The sequence below is a fragment of the Patagioenas fasciata genome, chromosome W (assembly GCF_037038585.1).
Source record: "Patagioenas fasciata isolate bPatFas1 chromosome W, bPatFas1.hap1, whole genome shotgun sequence".
In the NCBI taxonomy this organism is placed as follows: domain Eukaryota; kingdom Metazoa; phylum Chordata; class Aves; order Columbiformes; family Columbidae; genus Patagioenas; species Patagioenas fasciata.
Window position 1 is genome coordinate 45208928 of NC_092559.1, and position 19878 is coordinate 45228805.

At 42.0% G+C, this 19878-nt stretch overlaps 1 protein-coding gene and 1 non-coding gene across 2 annotated transcripts; both read left to right on the plus strand.

Annotated features, from left to right (window-relative positions):
* Positions 1-13835: 13835 nt before the first annotated feature.
* On the plus strand, positions 13836-18851 carry LOC136114660 (large ribosomal subunit protein eL37-like). The gene is made up of 4 exons (XM_065860093.1): positions 13836-13892; positions 14608-14743; positions 15014-15098; positions 16340-18851. Exons 1-4 carry the CDS (start codon positions 13890-13892, stop codon positions 16401-16403), a joined length of 288 nt encoding a protein of 95 aa, XP_065716165.1. The 5' UTR covers positions 13836-13889; the 3' UTR covers positions 16404-18851.
* LOC136114687 (small nucleolar RNA SNORD72) lies at positions 16156-16237 on the plus strand. Its single transcript, XR_010653132.1, has one exon. It is a non-coding gene; the product is annotated as a small nucleolar RNA SNORD72 (small nucleolar RNA).
* Positions 18852-19878: the final 1027 nt, after the last annotated feature.

Consider the following 19878-nt stretch of genomic DNA (forward strand, 5'->3'; position numbering starts at 1 on the left):
CAAAGACTTTGGGATGTCTCCAGATGAGGAGGAAGTAAAACGTGCTGAAGAAGCACCACCATATAATACGCTTTCAGAGACTGATAAGCAGTATGCACTGTTCACAGATGGATCCCGTCGTCTTGTAGGAAAACATCGAAGGTGGAAAGCTGCTGTGTGGAGTCCCATACGACAAGTTACAGAAGCCACTGAAGGACAAGGTGAATCCAGTCAGTTTGCAGAAGTGAAAGCCATCCAGCTGGCTTTGGACATTGCTGAACGAGAGAAGTGGCCAATACTTTATCTCTATACTGACTCATGGATGGTAGCAAATGCCTTGTGGGGGTGGCTACAGCAATGGAAGAAAAGCAACTGGCAGCGCAGAGGTAAACCCATTTGGGCTGCCACACTGTGGCAAGACATTGCTGCTCGGCTAGAGAGCCTGCCTGTGAAAGTTCGTCATGTAGATGCTCATGTGCCTAAAAGTCGAGCCACCGAGGAACATCTAAACAACCAACAAGCAGATAGATCAAGCTGCTAAGATTAAAGTAGCTGAGGTGGACTTGGACTGGCAACATAAAGGTGAACTTTTCCTAGCTCGGTGGGCCCATGATGCTTCAGGGCATCAAGGTAGAGATGCAACATACAAATGGGTTCGTGATCGAGGGGTGGATTTAACTATGGACACTATTTCACAGGTTATTCATGAATGTGAAACTTGCGCCGAAAGCAAACAAGCAAAACGGTTAAAACCTGTATGGTATGGGGGGCGATGGTTAAAGTATAAGTATGGAGAAGCTTGGCAGATTGATTATATTACACTTCCACAAACACGTCAAGGTAAGTGTTATGTACTTACAATGGTGGAAGCAACCACCGGATGGTTGGAAACATATGCCGTACCTCATGCTACAGCCCGAAATACTATCTTGGGCCTTGAGAAGCAAGTCCTTTGGCGGCATGGTACGCCAGAAAGAATTGAATCAGACAATGGTACTCATTTCAAAAACAGTATTATAGACAATTGGGCCAAAGAACATGGTATTGAGTGGGTATATCATATTCCATATCATGCACCAGCCTCTGGGAAAATTGAAAGGTACAATGGTTTGTTAAAAACTACACTAAAAGAGAAAAAAAAAAAAAAAAAAAAAAAAAAAAAAGAAAGAAAGAAAATTTTTTTTTTTTTTTTTTTTTTTTTTTTTTTTTTTTTTTTTTTTTTTTTTTTTGTGTGTGTGTGTGTGTGTGTGTGTGTGTGTGTGTGTGTGTGTGTGTGTGTGTGTGTGTGTGTGTGTGTGTGTGTGTGTGTGTGTGTGTGTGTGTGTGTGTGTGTGTGTGTGTGTGTGTGTGTGTGTGTGTGTGTGTGTGTGTGTGTGTGTGTGTGTGTGTGTGTGTGTGTGTGTGTGTGTGTGTGTGTGTGTGTGTGTGTGTGTGTGTTAGGCGAAAATATGCAATGCTGAACTGTATGATGTGAATTGCCGCACTAACAATGTTTAATAAGTGTCTTTCAGATCAAGACAGTGGTGATGAAACTAGAGCTAGCTTCTTCGAGTGGCGCCTGACACCTTCTTCGAAGTTGGTGTCCTTAACCCACAAACAGTGGTCATGAGATGCACTTGTACCATTTTTCCTGCCCTGGGAGACTGTTGTGACAAAATGAACTTAATGAACTTTTCAAAGGATGGTCCACTGATTAATTACTCCTGTGTATATATGCACATATGTATGTATATATATATATATATATATATATATATTAGTAGTGATTAATTAGATTGTATTGATATATTGTATTGATAAGGTTTAAGTATTCAGTGAATGTCATATTATAAAGGGTGGAATGTCCTGGTTTTGTTAAAAACAAGTTTCTCTTTTAGTGAATTTGCCTGTCAGCTAAAGCCTTCATGTTAGCTGCATTTTCCTGGAGAACCCAACACATGTTTTGGTTAAACCTAGCAATGGAATGCAAACTTACTGATAAGCACGGATGGACATCTCGCGAGAGGGGCAACGAGAAACTGATAACCGAGAGACTGACCAACGGTGTATAACATTCCATTCACGTGAATACTTCATATAAAAGTGGGAGATCACGAGGATCTCGGCCCCTTTTTCCCTTTTTTTTTTCCTCATGGCTGACATTAGGAGAGGACCTTGCTGGTTGTCCCTGCGAACTGAGGCCTAGTGACAGACTGAATCCAGTTCCGGTTGGCTACAGAGTCTAATCCAGGACTTTGGTGCCGGCTTTGCAGTTGCTGAGACTTTCAAGATTGGTTTTGTATATTTTGTATTATTTTCTCTATTCTTATTAGTGGCATTAGTAAAACATCTTTAACTTTTCCAACTCTCTTCTCTCTGTCCTTCTTTCCCTCCCGATCGCCTGTCCTGAGTGGGAAGGGGGGAGAGGGAGGGGCTGAAGGGGGAAGTGGGGGGAGAGGAGGTTAACAATACATCTGCCAGGGTTTGATTGTCACCCCGCAATCCTAACCCTCGACAGATAATTAGAAGGGGGGTAGTTAGTAGGTCGAGAGAGGTTCTCCTTCCCCTCTACTCTGCCCTGGTGAGACCACATCTGGAATATTGTGCCCAGTTCTGGGCCCCTCAGTTCAAGAAGGACAGGGAACTGCTGGAGAGAGTCCAGTGCAGGGCAACAAAGATGATTAAGGGAGTGGTTAAGGGAGTGGAGCATCTCCCTTATGAGGAAAGGCTGAGGGAGCTGGGTCTCTTTAGCTTCGAGAAGAGGAGACTGAGAGGTGACCTCATTCATGTTTACAGATATATAAAGGGTGAGTGTCACGAGCCAGGCTCTTCTCGGTGACAACCAATGATAGGACAAGGGTTAATGGGTTCAACCTGGAACACAAAAGGTTCCACTTAAATTTGAGAAGAAACTTCTTCTCAGTGAGGTTGACAGAACACTGGAACAGGCTGCCCGGGGAGGTTGTGGAGTCTCCTACTCTGGAGGCATTCAAGACCTGCCTGGACGCCTTCCTGTGTAACGTCATCTAGGTGTTCCTGCTCTGGCAGGGGGATTGGACTAGATGATCTTTCGAGGTCCCTTCCAATCCCTAACATTCTGTGATTCTGTGATTCTGTGAATGTGTAGAAGATGGGATGTGGTCAATAAGGGAAGCAGATGAATATTTGCGAGCGCGATATGGATAAGGGCTAGAGACCGGGTCAGCAGATTGGTTTGTGCATATGCGTCGACTCACTGATCCGCAAGGAGACAGACGGGAATTGTATAGTAGTGACAGTGATGACAATTTGGGTGATGCTCCTGTGCGTCAGGGTAGAGATATTCCTCGAGATCACTCTTATAATGCAGGACAACGCTGGCAAGGGGTAATCAGGGACGCAGCCATTGAAGGGATTATGTTACCTGGCAGTATTACAGCAGTGCCGGTGTATGTAGATAACAGAGGACAAAGGCAGTGGTCTCCTTTTGACTGGAAAACAGTTAAGCAGCTGCAGAGTGCGGTTACGCAGTATGATATGGATAATAAGCATGTGATGCAGCTAATCAATTCCTTTTTCAAGGGACAGGTACTAACTCCGACGGATATTCAGTCATTAATGGAGTTATTACTTCCCCCAACGGGTTATCTGATGTTCTTGGACAAGTGGCAGGGGAAGGTGGAATTGGCCGTATTAGAAAATGTTCATTTACCAGCTGATGATCCATTACGATTAGCTAGCATGGATCAATTACTGGGTCGTGGGCAATATGCGGATGGTGCCACTCAGGCAGCGCTTCATCCAAAGATTTTACATCAAACGCAAGGGCTTGCCCTGGCGGCAGTGAAAGAATTGCCAAATATAGGTACCCCTGTGCCACCCTATTCTACGATAAAGCAGGGTCCTGGGGATCCCTATATGAAGTTTGTGGACCGTTTAAAAGAAGCTATAGATGCTTCTCCTAACCTGACTCCAGAGGCAAAAGCTGCTGTGGGGAAAGATTTGGCCATGATGAATGCAAACACCCAATGCCAACAGATATTAGCCGGCTTGGGAAAAACTGCTGCTCTGGCAGAGATGGTGGAAGCTTGTACACGGGTACCGATTTTGCAACAGGAGGCAGAAAAGGCAAAAATATTAGTGTTGGAACGATAAAGGACTCAGCACTCCGATTCAATGTGAATCACGCCAAAGCCATTTATTACAGAAACAAGCCTCCTTATATACGCAACCATTCTCTAATCACACGTCCACGCTCCAAGCATGGATTCGCTAAATGAGTATCATGGGCAGTCCACACGCTGGAGCCCCACCGATGATAGGTCCGACGACTCACGCCATGCTGAGGCCCTGTTAGTGAAGAAACGCCCCTCTTTCTCACAGCAGATTCTGTTCTCCGCTTCTCGAAGTGGCCTTGAGATTCCTTTGGGCCTGACTAATTCAACAACATATCTCCTTCTAACGAAACCCCTTCACAATTCCCCCTTTTTGTTCTTGAACTAGTCAGGCCCCTTAAACAGCATGCTGAATCGTCTTTGAAATACACTGCAACATAGGACACGTGATTAACAGCATAATTACAATTACATATAATGTAGCTAAAGCTTACTTAATAAGATTAAACAACTATCTGCTTATACTCAAACCTTCATATCATATATAAAACCTTAATTCTACTTATGACAACCTTACCAACGCACTATTTTAGAATAGTCAGACAACTTAATACAATATATTCTCTTAAATTCTTAAAAGATCTATAACTGCGCAGTTTATAGAGTAACGTACTTAATACCATCAGCATTTGCTAATTATTGACTTAATATCTTAAAACTTATATTAACCTATTCATATGCTAATTATTGAATTAATATCTTAAAACTTATATTAACCTATTTAAAAGATCTATAGCTTAATCTTAATATCTCTTTTAAAACCTTACCAGTTGCTAAATTAGGTTACCATGGTAGAAATATCTTATACTTTTACCTTATCTATGCATAGATTATCTAATTGTAATATCACCCTTTTGGAACTCTTACTATCTGTTCAAATTAGCATTCTCTATGGAAGGTACCTTATCTGTTTACTAATAAGCTTTTAGACCACTGGGTCTAAGAGCATCTATAACACTGAATAAGAATTCATGGTTTACATTTGAGACAATTCTCACAACTTATCTCCCTCCTGTCCTTCTGCATCTGTCGAATCTTTGTTGTCTTTATTCAGCCATGGCTTGATCCATTTCGCAGGAATCCATTTTGATCCTTGGTCTGTAATGACACAAGCATAACCCTTTCCCCAAGTTATTAATTGGAAAGGACCCTCCCATTCACCAGTAACTCCATTGCGTATTTTGACCTGACACTGATTTTCTCTAAGGTCTGTCAAGTGTCCTTTTAAGCTTGTTCCATGACGAATCATAGGTGGAATGTCGAACCCTTGCGGAAGGCGTAAAAAGTTCAAGACATATAATGCTTTGCTTAGTCTGTCATGTGGAGTAGTACAGTCAGTTCCCCCTTTTTGTTTGTCAAGCTGATGCTTGAGAGTTCGATTCATCCTTTCTATCAAGGCCTGACCAGTAGGAGAATTTGGTATCCCTGTAATGTGCTTAACACCCCACAATTGAAAAAAGGTGGCAGTAGCTTTGGCGATATAACCAGGTGCGTTGTCTGTCTTGACCTGTGCAGGAACTCCCAAAGCTGCAAAAGCAGAACGTAAATGTCGTTGCACATGTGAACTAGTTTCACCAGTCTGAGCAGTGGCCCATATGGCGAAAGAATATGTATCAATAGACATATGCACATACTTCAGCCTGCCAAATTCAGGGACATGTGTGACGTCCATTTGCCACAATTCCAAGGCTCCTAATCCTCTTGGATTGACTCCTGCACCCAGCCCTACTGAGATGCGCTGACAATCTGCACAACTTTTAACAATACCTCGGGCTTCACTTTCGGACAATGAAAATTGCCGCTGTAAGACCTGAGCAGACTGATGGAGGAAACTATGAGAGCGTACTGCTTGCCCAAACCTATCTATTGGAGGTGGAACCGAGGCAGGAGATACAAGAAAATCAGCTCGGCGGTTTCCTTCAGGTAAATCGCCTTGAATTGTCAGATGACTACGGATATGTGTTATGAAGTATCGGTGTTGTCTCTCTTCAACCAACAACCATAGTTGCTTGAACAAAGACATCAGTTGTGCATCCTGAACCTCTTTGAGCAATGATCTTTCAATGCGGGCTACCACACCTACCACATACAAAGAATCACAAACAATATTCGCTGGGCTATGAGCAAATCTGATAAACACTTCTATTACAGCCCTGAGTTCCAAATGCTGAGTTGATCCTTTCAGGTCAGTTAGTATCACATTGTGCCATTTTCCATCTGTTTTCCATGTAATTGCTGCTTTCTGCATTTTACCCCCTGCGTCAGTGAACACTGTGGGTCCTTTAACAGGAAATTCTGAGAGAAGAGGGGGACCCTCCTCCATTGATCCTATATTCAAAACTGACATTAACTTGTGTGGAGGGGAAAATGTCTTAATTAAAGCTTGAGAATTTAATAACGCACTCTGAAAAGGTAAGGAGTTCTGCAAAGCCCACTGTAAATATTCTGAAACGAGGGGAACAATGATATATGCAGGCTCAGCCCCTGAAATTTCGACTATTCTCTGCCTACCTTTCATTATAAGCTGAGCAAAGACCTCAACCCTGGTTGTAATGGTTCGTTTGAGTCGAAAATGCAAAAACACCCACTCTAAGATCTTTAACGGCTCCTTACCAGTTGTCCATTGCATTATGAGAGCAAAAGGATAGTTAGTATTGTTTACAATTAGTAGTCCGATTACATAATCTGGGTTCCACCTATGGCTGAAAGCTTTTACAAGTTTGGACATAATCTTTTTCAGAGCAGCATCCGTCTCAGCAGTAAGCGTTCTAGGAGAGCTAATGTCACTATCCCCTTTTAGCAGTTTTACAATTGGAGCTAAATCCTCATTAGTGATCCCACAAATGCTCCGGACCCAATTCAGATCACCCACTAGTTTCTGCACATCATTTAAGGATTGAATGACAGGCTGACATACTATTTTCTGAGGTTTCACTGTGGACTGAGAAATTTCCCAACCAAGATATTTCCACGCTGGTTGAATTTGTACCTTTTCTGGAGCAATTAGCAATCCTCTATGCTGCAATGTATCAGATACTTCATTTATCAACAAATCAGTCGAAAAAGTTTCCACAGCTATTAATATGTCATCCATGTAGTGGTAAATCACTAACTCAGGATGAGATTTTCTGACTGATTGCAAGGCCCAAGCTACATAAATTTGACACATAGTTGGGGAATTTTTCATTCCCTGTGGCAAAACTACCCATTGATACCTTTTCACAGGTTCAGCCTTATTTACAGAATTTATGGAAAATGCAAAACTTTTACAGTCATCAGGATGCAAAGCAATGGTGAAAAAACAATCTTTCAAGTCAATTATTAAGATCTGCCAGTTTTCTGGAATCATGACAGGGGATGGTAATCCCGGCTGTAATGCTCCCATGTCTTTCATGGTATCATTAATTTTTCGAAGATCATGTAACAACCTCCATTTCTTTGATTTTTTCTGAATAGTAAACACAGGAGTATTCCAGGGACTTGTAGACGGCTCTAAATGCCCTTTTTCAAGCTGTTCCTGTACTAGCTCTTCGACATGGGCGAGTTTTTCTTTACTGAGCGGCCATTGATTTACCCATACTGGATCATCATTTTTCCACTGTAATTGAAGTATTGGTTGCCCATCATCAATGGCCGCTTCTAGAAATGCTTTTGTTTTGTCACCAGAGTTGCTCCTAGTTGTCCTAACACATCCCGTCCTAATAGAGAAACAGGGATAGACATCACATTCATGCAGTAAAGAACTAAATTACTCATGTTCTTCTATATTATCACAAAATGCACATTTTGAATCAACGGAATCTCATGATTTAACAGACTGTGAACATATCGTACCATACAACAAAGACCTACCAAAATTGCAACATGCTTAAACAGATACCCACAAAGAAAACAGGTTAATAAGGAAAGCATCTTGCAGACTTTAACAAGTTTTCTGACCTGTGTGTTATCAGTTAAGTCTCTCTCAGCTTGTTGAAGTTCAAATCGCCCTGCCTGTAAAACTGTCTGAAAAGATTTAATGATTTCTTGTCCGAGTGCTTTTCTATGTTTTAAAACACCTCCCAATACCGATTTTTTAGGAACACAACTGAAAACAATCATTCCTGACCCCATCTTGCAAGTAAAAACCTTGGCGGGGGGGGGGGGGGGGGGGGGGGGGGGAAGCGGGGGGGAAGCACAGGGCTGCTTGCAGCCTGAGTGGGAAGAGCAGGCAGAAGGTTTTATGGCGCACTTAAAAACAACTAGTAAAACAATTAACTCACATTCCTGACAAGCTGCTTGATTTTCAGAGAGACGGTACACAGGAACACATAATATGTACTGTAAAACTCGCAAATAACATGCTGATAGCAAACATTAGCATTTTCTACTGCTAATTTCAACACCAGTGCTTCCTTAACTTCTAAGTTTTCAATCTGCTTATTGATGGTCTCTTGAAGGTGGTCAATAAATTGCATGTAATTCTCATTGGGACCCTGATTAACAGTTGCAAATGATTTGGCTGCTTTGTTGGTTTCAGGCACCTCTCTCATAGCTTGATATTGCTGACTGTTGGATTCACTCGCTAATAGCTGATCTGATCTTTCACACAGTTCTTTTGCCCAGTTCTTATCCGGCGGCTCCTTCTGTTCTCTTGTAGGAGTTAGAAGGATAGAAAGCGGTGAAGGCGGACACAAATCAGTAAAAGAATTGATATTACACTTATCTACGACTTTAGCATTCTCAACTTTCACCAGTCCTTTTGACAAATTATCTGACTCCAGTTCTTTGGACTTCTTGGTCTCTCCAGGGTCGTGTGATGGTACAGGAGGCCATCCACTCGGTAATTTTCCTCCCTCCGCCCCAGACTGTTGTATCATCGGGGGTGCCGAAGGCACAACAGGGGATGGAGTAAGGAGGGTATCGAAAACACGAACTGGGTAAGCTTCACAGTTATTTTTAGAGTTCTTATCAGGCTGTAACGCTGCAAAAATTCCAGTAACCGCAGGCCGCTCAGCCTTAAATTCTTTTAAGGTGGAAATTATAAGCTTCCATGTAGTCGCTAATGATTTAGCTTCTTTATCTCCGTCGCTAACCTTATCCCATAATTTCTGCCCTATATCGTCCCAAAATTCAATTTTAAAAGCTTTCTCAGCTTCTGTCGGGTAGCCGTTAGTTCTACAACAAACCAACAGTCTACGTATGCTACTTTCTTCATATTTAAGTCCTCTCATAGAGAGAATATGCAGGAGGATTTTAACTATAGCTTCTTCCTCAGAGGATATATTCTGCCCCATAACTTCACTCTTCCCTCCTCCTGCTCCCAGCCGCTCACCTTTCCCGGGGCCTTCTTCAACAAAATTTATCCGCGGAACGTCCGTACGTCTCCGCCCGGCTCTCAGTCCAGCTGAGCCGCCTCCGGCTGGGCCGCTCCAGGCTTTTCCCCGACCTTAGTGAGACGCCGTTCAGAGTATCACGTCGGGGTCACCATTTGTTGGAACGATAAAGGACTCAGCACTCCGATTCAATGTGAATCACGCCAAAGCCATTTATTACAGAAACATGTCTCCTTATATACGCAACTATTCTCTAATCACGAATCCACGCTCCAAGCATGGATTCGCTAAATGAGTATCATGGGCAGTCCACACGCTGGAGCCCCACCGATGATAGGTCCGACGACTCACGCCATGCTGAGGCCCTGTTAGTGAAGAAACGCCCCTCTTTCTCACAGCAGATTCTGTTCTCCGCTTCTCGAAGTGGCCTTGAGATTCCTTTGGGCCTGACTAATTCAACAACATATCTCCTTCTAACGAAACCCCTTCACATATTAGAATGGATGTTTCTAAACAATCAAAAACAAAAAAACATCATTCAGAGGTGGGAAGCCATTGCCCAAGTGGTAGTGAAAGGACTAAGCCAATATCTGACCTCGTCTGGGTCGTATGTTGCCAAAATTGTGATCCCCATTTCTCTCGATCTGTTTGAACAGATTCTTCTCAAACACGACGATCTTGCCTTAGCTCTTACCTGGATTCCAGTGCAGGTGGACAATCATTATCCACCGCATCCCATATTTAAAACCAACCTCCCCTTGGAGCCTATGTCGATTGTTAGTGAGCGCCCATTAGATGCGATAACCATTTTCACGGATGCGAGTAGTCGCTCACGCAAAGGAGGTTTTGTATGGTTTGAGAACGGTCAGTGGCATTCACAGATTGTTGTAGCTGAAGGATCAGTTCAAATTTTAGAGTTGCAAGCGGTGATAGCGGCATTACAAAAATGGCATAACTGCCCAATTAATCTGGTAGTAGATTCCCTTTATGTTGTGGGAGTTGTACGAAGAATACATAGAGCGCTTTTGCAGCGAGTTCCAACCCCTTGTTGTTTGAGGCATTATTAGATTTGTGGAATGTGTTTGATTGTAGGACAGTGTCAGTATTTATAATGCATATAAAAAGCCACTCTAACCTACCAGGTGGGCTAGTTGAGGGAAACAGCATTATAGACAAACTTGTGGCAGTGACAGATGTATCTCCTTTTGAACAAGCCAGACAAGCTCACAAGTTCTTCCATCAATCCTCAGCATCGCTCCGAAAACAGTTTGCCCTTACCAAGGAACAAGCTCGATCCATTATCGCAGCTTGCCCTGATTGTGCTCGCATAGTGCCTCTGCAACAAAAGGGAGTGAATCCTCGGGGCTTGCAGCCAGGCCAATTATGGCAGACTGATATTACTGAATTTGCACCGTTTGGCCGACAAAAGTACATTCATGTGTCTGTGGATACCTGTTCAGGGCTGTTGTGGGCTACAGCTTTGACCTCAGCAAATGCAAAAGCGGTAAAGCGTCATTTATTACGAGCTTTTGCTGTCATGGGAGTTCCTACACAGATCAAAACAGATAATGGCCCCGCATGCCATTCTGACACACTTGCAACCCTCCTTGTCCAGTGGAAGGTACAACACCTGTTCGGAGTCCCTTATAATTCTACTGGCCAGGCAATTATTGAGCGTGCACAGCGCACCTTGAAAAACCTTTTGTCCATTTTGAAAAAACAAGGGGGAATTGGTGTGAGTCCAGAAGAGGTTTTGATGAAGGCATTGTATGTGCTGAACTGGCTTAATCCTAAAAGTGAGACTGAAATGGAACCTGTTGTTATGCACCATATCAAAAACGTCAAAGATTTTTCTGAAAATGTACCTAAGGTTAGTGTGTTTAATCCGATAACACAACAATGGGAAGGTCCTATGTCATTAATAACCTGGGGAAGGGGATATGCTTGTGTTTCTACAGGTAACCATAAAACTTTGTGGATTCCCGCAAAGTGGGTGAGGCCTTGGCTAGCTAACAAAGAAGAGACCGATTGCAATGATGACGACCCTTAACCTCAGACGTGTTTTCGCTTTTAGCAACGGATGTAGCCAGTGTTGAGCATACCACTTTGCAAAACAGAGCAGCGATTAATTTTTTGTTATTGGCCCATGGCCACGACTGTGAAGAGTTTGATGGTATGTGTTGTTTGAACGTAAAAGACCATTCAGAATCTATAAATAAAAAGATAAAAGATTTGCAGAACATGAAAATAACAGAAGATGTTGGGGTTTTTGGGTTGGATGCTTTGTTTGGTTAAAAGGAACATTGAAAACAGGTCTGTTCTTGTTAACTGTAATTGTATTAGCTTTACTATTCTTACCCTGTATTTTGCACTGTCTTCAAAGCATGATATGGCGTGTTGTTAACATTATATGAAATGAAAGAGGGGGAGATGTAGCGGCAGGGCTCCTTCTGGGGGGATGGGGTCGTCGCCAGCCTGGCTAGGAGGTGAAGCCGGAGACAAAAGAGACAAAAGGAATCCTATAAGAAGGTACCAGCCAACGAACAATCGCCGACACGCGCGTGCAGAGCGTGTGGACATTGCATGCAGCCAATCATGTTACTGTATAGCGCATGCTGTAACCAATCATATTGTTGCAAGGCGCGTGGACAGGGCAGCTTATGGTATAAAGCTAGCTTGGTCGGACAATAAAGTTGAACTCTGTGAACATCATATTGGTGTGTCAGGTTTCGTCTCTTGCATGGCAAGCAACACAAGGATGATTTTTCCAGCTTATTTTAGACACCTAATTTAAGATGGGATGATTTACCCTTTGGAATCATTTATCTCTCTCCTTTAACCACAGTGGGACCATGGATGGACTAAATGCCTGGATTTTCAGGTGAGGTAAAAGACCTCTGCCTTTGGGTGTTATTACAGAGACAGAAATTGCCAATCAAAATTAAAGAATTGAGTGAACAGCCTGGGCCACACATTTGCGCATCTGGAGACAACGCAGCTAACCTCAAAATGGCTTTTTGCCCCATCCCTCAACCTTAGCAGAAATCAAAAGCCTCCCAGCACAAAAATCAGCACCAAAGGAATTCAGTGAGAGGCCATGTTCAGGAAACGAGTGAGGATAAATTGATAAATTGAGACAACCATACAAGGCTGGTTTGTCCAGGAGTGAAAATGCAGCAGTCGGACATGCCTTAATTGCTTTGGGGATTGTGCCATGCCTTTTTCTGGACAACGAGCTCCATGTCACAGGGGTTCAACTGTCCACACGTTCATTGTGGAAGAGTTCCTCACAGTTTACTGGCTTGTGGCAGGCCCAGACAGCATTTTGGAATAACTGCATCTTTACTCAGCTTCAGTAAACCAGAAGCAATGAGATCTAGCCTGCCAGATAAATACATATTTTTATCAAGAGCTGTTAGACAAGGTTATAAAATTCTACAATCAAGGTTAAATATATTGGTTTTATCATCAATTTCTGACTTTGTTTGAGACAAGTAGGTGTTGAAATGGTGATAAGATAAATACAAATTTCTTCAAGTTCTCTCTGTGCATGTTATTTCCCCAAAATTAACTCTTTTAAGATAAAATTGCCTATAGATTGTGAGACAACTGAATATGTGTGATAGGCTGGCATGTGAGAATTTAAATGGTTCATCTGAACAAAAATCAGTTTTGCATTAATGATGTCCATTGGGTTGCTTTAGACTGCAGGCAGAATGTCACATGGCAGGTGGGGTCTGGGGGGGACAAGAACAAGAAGAGCGTGCAGTAGGGGCTACCTATTTTTTAAGGCAGTTCACTTTGAAAGTATATATTACAGCCAAGGATACCCTGTCCCTTAATTTCAGTCATGAAAATAGTTTTCACTGAACATGGAAATAGGGCCAGGACTTGATTCTGCAGCCTGAAGTGGAGCTGTAGGTACCTGTGAATAGCAGCATATGTGGTATCACAAAGACGCATTATAGTTAAACATTGTGTACCAGTAAGGCAACTTAAGCGTGTTAAATATTTTCTCGATCAGATAGAGACATATTTACATATAGATAACAGTCATTATTTCCAGGACCAGTTGCACCATGTTCTAGGACACATTGCTATGTCCTAACAAGCACCAGTTTTGGGGTGGTATCACCGGGGACAACTGAGCTTTTGGGACCCAAGCCTCCGGAGGTCTCACCCAGGACACCAGAGCTTTCAGGGACCCCGGTCTGTCCCAGCAAGCCGGGCCTGGTGGGAAGGGGCAATCTCACATAAGGGACCCCTGAGCACAACCTGGGGTGAGGCTAAGCCAAGGAGAGCACTCGCTCTCTGCCACACTGGGCCTCCCCAGCCAGGCCACCGGACCAAACTCCTCCGCCGCAATACACCGGACGCTCTCAGCGTGCACCCGGAAGCTCTTGCCCGGCTCCAGGGGAAGCGGGGCGGGGTCTGACCTCTTTGGTGGTAACGCCTGGAGAAGATGGTGAGCGCTGGGGCCTGGGCGTGGGGTATCCACCACCATCCGCCTCCGCGCCGGGCTCTGTAGGGTCGCGGACCTTTTGTGGGGTGGCCCTGCGTCTTGCTGTGGGCAAGCTTGGCGGCGGGACGGTGCTTCGGGGAGGCCGCTGCGGGGCTGGGGACCTGGCGGTGAGCACCGCGCCTGGCTCGAGGTGGGGGCGGCTTGCTACGACCGGAGTGCTTCTGGGATCTCCTTCGAGGTCTCTTTTGCGCTTGCTGTGAGCCTGGTCGGGACGGCGCTCTCCCAGGGGATGGAGATGAGGCAGCCTTTCAGATAACACATCCAGAGGGGGTTTGGTTGCCAAAGTCTCTTGTGGTGAGCATACGGCTTATTTGTGTGCAATAAATATCTTTCATTGGGAAAAAGCTGTTTACTGTTTATCACTGATGAATTTGGGGGAGATGAGAAGGGAGTTAAAGATCATCTCTTGGTGGCTTCGTTTTATTTCAGTGCTGGGCAGGGCATAGGGATGATGAAGAGAGGTGTAGGGAACTGATTTCTGAAAATGGAGAATACCTATAGGTGAAACTGAGTTGTTTCAGAGTTCAGTGTGCCTCTGACAGGTTTATTGGACTTTGTGAATTAGTGTGTGTTTTTTAGAGGAGCTTATGGTTTGAGTTACATGACTTGTGAGCAATAGTGATATTTACAATGTGCAATGTCTTGAAATGTTTTACAGACAAAAGGTACATCATCATTTGGTAAGCGACGAAATAAGACACACACCTTGTGTCGTCGATGTGGGTCCAAGGCATACCATCTGCAGAAATCCACCTGTGGGAAATGTGGTTACCCTGCAAAGCGTAAGAGAAAGTGTAAGTAACAGACCTGAGATTAAAAACTTGTGGTTTTTTTGTAATTTTCAGTAGTCTGGGTTTTTTCTAACCAAGGAAGAATACTGTGTCATTTTGTAGTGGTTGGAGCTTTTTTTGAAATTACACTGATTTAATTTTATTTCAGCTAGCATATGCTTATAAGTTTTTTTTTCTTTTGTTTCTGTGTCAGATTGAATAGTTGTGCTATTTAAACCTACTGCGCATCTAATTATTTGTTGCAGATCAGTAACAGTAACTTATGTGTTCTAGATAACTGGAGTGCAAAGGCTAAAAGACGCAACACCACTGGTACTGGTCGCATGAGGCACCTGAAAAGAGTCTACCGTCGATTCAGGTATGACATTACAAACTAGTGTAATGTGAAATCTTGCATGGATTTCACTGAATTATAAAATGTGTCATTCAAAGTTAACACACTTACTTAGTATGTAGTGTACATAGGATGTATAGCAAGCTCTGGTGTTTCTGTTAAGTGTAGATAGTACAGAACACAGAGGGTGTTGTAATAAAATGCCCATATTTAAAAAGGTATGCTTTGTGTAGCATCACCTCTATTTGTGAGTTACTGAAATTGCTGGTTGCACTGAAGTGTGGGGTTTTGTAAGAGAGTTCTTGAGATGTGTTCCAGTCCCCTCTTGCCCACAAAGAAAAAGTTCAGGATTGAAATACTTCAGTAGTCACTCTCTAATTTGGAGTTTGGTTAGCAATAAGTAAATATAACATGAGATTCTGAGTTACAGGTTTCTAAAACGTGTTATAAAGCGTTGAGTTGCACTTACAAGGTACTATACTGTTAAACTTGTTAAGAATTTATTTTGTATGACCTCCATGTTCTAAACAGAGCTCTGTAACTTCTGGCTTAATACACCTGAAAGCTGGATGAAAAATACCAAGCAATTCAAGAGTCTTTTCCTAAAAATGTAAATTGGATTTAACAGTGAAAAGTAGGAGTCTTTTAAGACCTGGAATTAGGTGTCGTTGAGGGATCTGTTCATCTGGTATTTTTGGTGGGTGCAGTCTTTCCCAGCAGCAGCCAGAAAATGCCTTATGATGTGCAACTGCAGCCTGATTTCTAGCAAGCATTGCTGAAGTAGAAATGTCATATCCAAAAGCAAGCTTGGGGTTGACTCTTCTTTTGTCATGCCTGTCTTAATCTCTGGTTGGAGACATAGATGATTTCTGTAAGAAATTGACTTGTGCTTCAGTACTAACAAATGTGAAATCTTTTGCTGAGGTACTTAGCAGGAACATAAAGTAAGGAGTGCCTTCAGTGAGTGTGCTGTATCTGATTCTGTCTTGCAGTGTTTACTCAGTTACTGAAATCTTTCTTTTTGAAGAAGTCAAATTTACTTCAGCAGAAGAGAGAGAAAACCATATTGCTTAATCCAAACAGCTTGCCAATGATGTATATTCTTAAAAAATGTCTGAACATATGAACTCCATAGTGATTTCAGTGCATTACTGAGAGAAGCTGAAAAAAAGTTGATAAACTTGATCTAAAACATTGCTTGTTAGAAAATAACCTGGAGCAGAAATCACCCTTTCAGAAAGTGGTAACCATATTTCTACTTGTAGGAATGGATTCCTTGAGGGAACCACACCGAAGCCCAAGAGAGTTGCAGCCTCCAGTTCATCGTAAAGACTCATCTGTTTGTTAAAATAAATGGTCTTATCCAGAAAATGTCACCTTTTATATGTTTTACTTCAGTGAAATATGTGATTTTTGAAAATACATTTATTTACACACACAAATTCTTGATGGTATGCACTGAAGCAATTAATTAAAAAATCCTTTAATTGACTTTTCATTTGATAGCACCTCCACCTTGAAAAGGACCATTATCTCTTTGCTGAACTTAAAAAGAGGTTTGTATGTGTTACTCAAAAGAACTTGCCTGTAAGAGAAAAGGCATATCAGCACTATAGAGTGAGTTTCATTGTGCCCTAGCACAGAGGGTCAGAATTTATCTCAAAGATAGTAACTTTTAATGATGGCTCTACGTGCTGTTCTGGGAGGGACTAGTTTAAGAGGGGTTCCCAGTCTTAGCCACTGTTTACTCACTGTTCTGTGGCTCTGAAAGGCCTGCAAAAGTGTTGCCTATTCAGTGGGTCATTGCTGCTTTAGTAAAAAGAAACTCCCAAGTCTGGAGCACACATACTGCCAGATATGAAGGGACTGGAGATCTGTTGTAGTTAAATCAGAGGTTATCCAAATTATCCGGGAAGGTCAGTGTAGAAATTTGTCACACAAGGAGATCAGAGTTAATTATGCTGGGTGTAAACAACAAATGGTAGGTAGTATGATACAGAAGTCAGTGACTTGGGGGTAGGTTTGAATTATGGATTGATACCTGATAAACTTGCACACTACATAGTGTGTTACTGAGTCACTCAGCTGGTACTCAAACTCAGCTTTAAAAAAAGTGATCATAAGATGCTGTTATGAAAGCTTTGGGAATTCAGAAGATAGTAATCACTGCAAGGGTTTAGAGGATTTTCAGATGCCTTGAAGAGAACACATAAATAACACCATACCAAAAGCTTCTCATACTTTAAGCTGCTGAGGCTGTTCTATGATTCCTTTGGTTTAATCATGAATTTCCAGAAGTACCATACTGCTTTGTCAGCACTGAAGGATCAGCAGTCAACAAATGTATCAGCTTGTGCAAATCACTGAAGAAATTTTCAGTCAGGTTTGAAATTGGAGTGCACCTGACTGCACTTTCTTATATTTTAAATGAAGTATAGTTAATGCTTTTGGAAAATTGAGTGTATCTACTTAAGCTGTTTCTAAATAAAAAGAGAAATCTTGCCCTGCAGTTCTCAACATGTAACAAATATACTGTACCTGCTCTGCTTTCAGTTGGTCCTTCTGAGAGTCTGAAAGTGGTGTCGAAGCTGTTAAATTAAAAATACGTTTTGCATGTATTCACAGGGCTCAGGAGTGCATCTAAAATGTGGGGTTTGATGATATACTGGGAAACAAATGTAGGAGGAAGTAATCATGTTTTTTGTTACTCTCAGAGTGAGAATAACCCCTCAGCATCTTAAAATGGGTCAGCAAGGCACTAAGGGCTTGTTGAATAATGGTGCATTTGGACAGTGGTATGGCAGGTATTCTGGCTATGGGTGGGAATTTAAAGCCTTTGCTTTGCAAAGTCTTATATTATGTTCTTTGTGTAACGCAGCATTTTTGTTTTGAGCGGCCTGTTACACTGACCCACAAACATCATATAATACTGCAAAGGCAAGTGCTTAGCTACTTGCTGCTGTTACCCGTTAGCTCCTCAGCATGAATTATCCTGTACTATGCTTCTGAGAAACTAGCCTTTGTATAATATACAACATATCAAGGTAATAGGGATTGAAACTTGCGATGGCTTGCAGTAACTTTGAAAACTTACAAACTTAATTTCAGAAGGAATTTTATGTACAAGCAGTTTGACAGCCACTGCATTTTCAACTCTTTTAAAATTCTTGATGAGAGGCAGGAAATCAGTTAATTTGGGTTATATTAAACCCATTCAGAAGAGCTCAGGTAGCCCAATGATTTGAAGGCCTCTCCTAAGAGTAAGTTACCTTCCTATACACAGCTGTAACTACTGCACTAGATTCTTAAGCTTCTCTGGTCTATTAAAATTTGATTCAGAGCCCTAAATGAAAACCTTTGAGGTCTTGACCTTACACTATAAATGTGGAGGTTTTCATACTCAAAACATCAAATAACTTGATTAAGTGATGCTGTTTGTTTTACTCCAAATGTGTATAAACTCCCTCACCTCATGGGGCAGTTGGCATAGGCTATGTCCATAAAAACATGTAGATAAAGCAAGGTAAATTCCAACATAAGTATTTTTTTCGGTGTTTCATGAGGTGAACGTGTTAAGGCAGCAATCCTCAATACGGGTTGTGGGCAAGCTGGCAAAAATGCAATTTGTTCATGGAAACAAACTTGTATTTCTTGACTAATGGAGAGATCAAAGTTCTAGGGCTTTCCAGAGAGCTTAGTAGTGTTATCTCTTGGGTGCCAGCAAACTGGGGACTATGCTTTCTTATAAGGTATTTTATATGTACATAATAGAGATATTTATGTATAGGGAAAGATGCTAGAGGACAAAGGACAGAATTTTCTAATTGCAGTAAAGCTGAGATAAATAAAATCCTGTTCATGGTGGGTTGTTTTTTGTTTGTTTGTTTTTGTCTTTATGGTAAACTTACCTAATGATCCTCTAATTGTGTATATGCAAAATAATAATTAGCTGAACTTAGTACAGATCTTTGCCTATTTGCTACTGTTAAACTGTGGTATGTAAAGGGTCTGGTGTACTGTAGTAATGGCACAAGGTACAGTATGTTGCCTACTGTATCAGTAAATACCACTGGAACTGTTTCAAGTGATTGCTGTTGCAGCTGTTGCAATACTGCACTGAAGCAGCAAAATATTACTAGATCGGAGCTACAAAAGAGGAATCGAGACTAAGATTTTTGGGATGCCACATCTTCAAGAACAGAACAGGTATTTGAAAGCACATCTGAAATCACTGATTACTACCCTGACTATAACACTCTCCCTCTTCCACATATAATGAAGAAAGACCATAAAAGGAATACAACAAGAATACAACACATGAAAGCTCATACACTTTGCAATAGAACAATGAATCAAAAGTTGTGAAAGTCCATAAGCACCTTCTAGAAAGTATGAAGAGGAATATCTTGATGAAACAAAAGGGGCCACAAAAGGGAATGGACCTGTTTAAACAGAAAGCATGTTGCCTACTAGGTGATGCTCCAAGGAGAAAATGGTGAATAAATAGCTAGCTAACGTGCATGGACTAATATATAATTTATTTTTCAATTTGCTAAAGCATCTAAATCAAATCAGTGTGTACCACTAAACTGTAGATCCTAAGTGTGTATTTTAAAAAATACACTGCTTTTCCTACAATGTTACAGATTAGCCTTTCCACAAAGCCATAGATAGGATCCTATACAGAATGTAAGCGTTTAGATCTGTTTGCAAATGTATTCGGGGGCTGTGCTTAGGGTAGGCAAGAGAAAGCATTTTAGTTTATATCATTCACTTAGTCTGGAGAACTTGGGAAAGGAGGTGA

Excerpts from the sequence above, each read along its gene's own strand:
- LOC136114660 (XM_065860093.1), top strand. Across the intron at positions 14,744-15,013 it reads TGCAAAGCGTAAGAGAAAGT|ATAACTGGAGTGCAAAGGCT; the intron begins GTAAGTAACAGA and ends TATGTGTTCTAG. Across the intron at positions 15,099-16,339 it reads AGAGTCTACCGTCGATTCAG|GAATGGATTCCTTGAGGGAA; the intron begins GTATGACATTAC and ends TTCTACTTGTAG.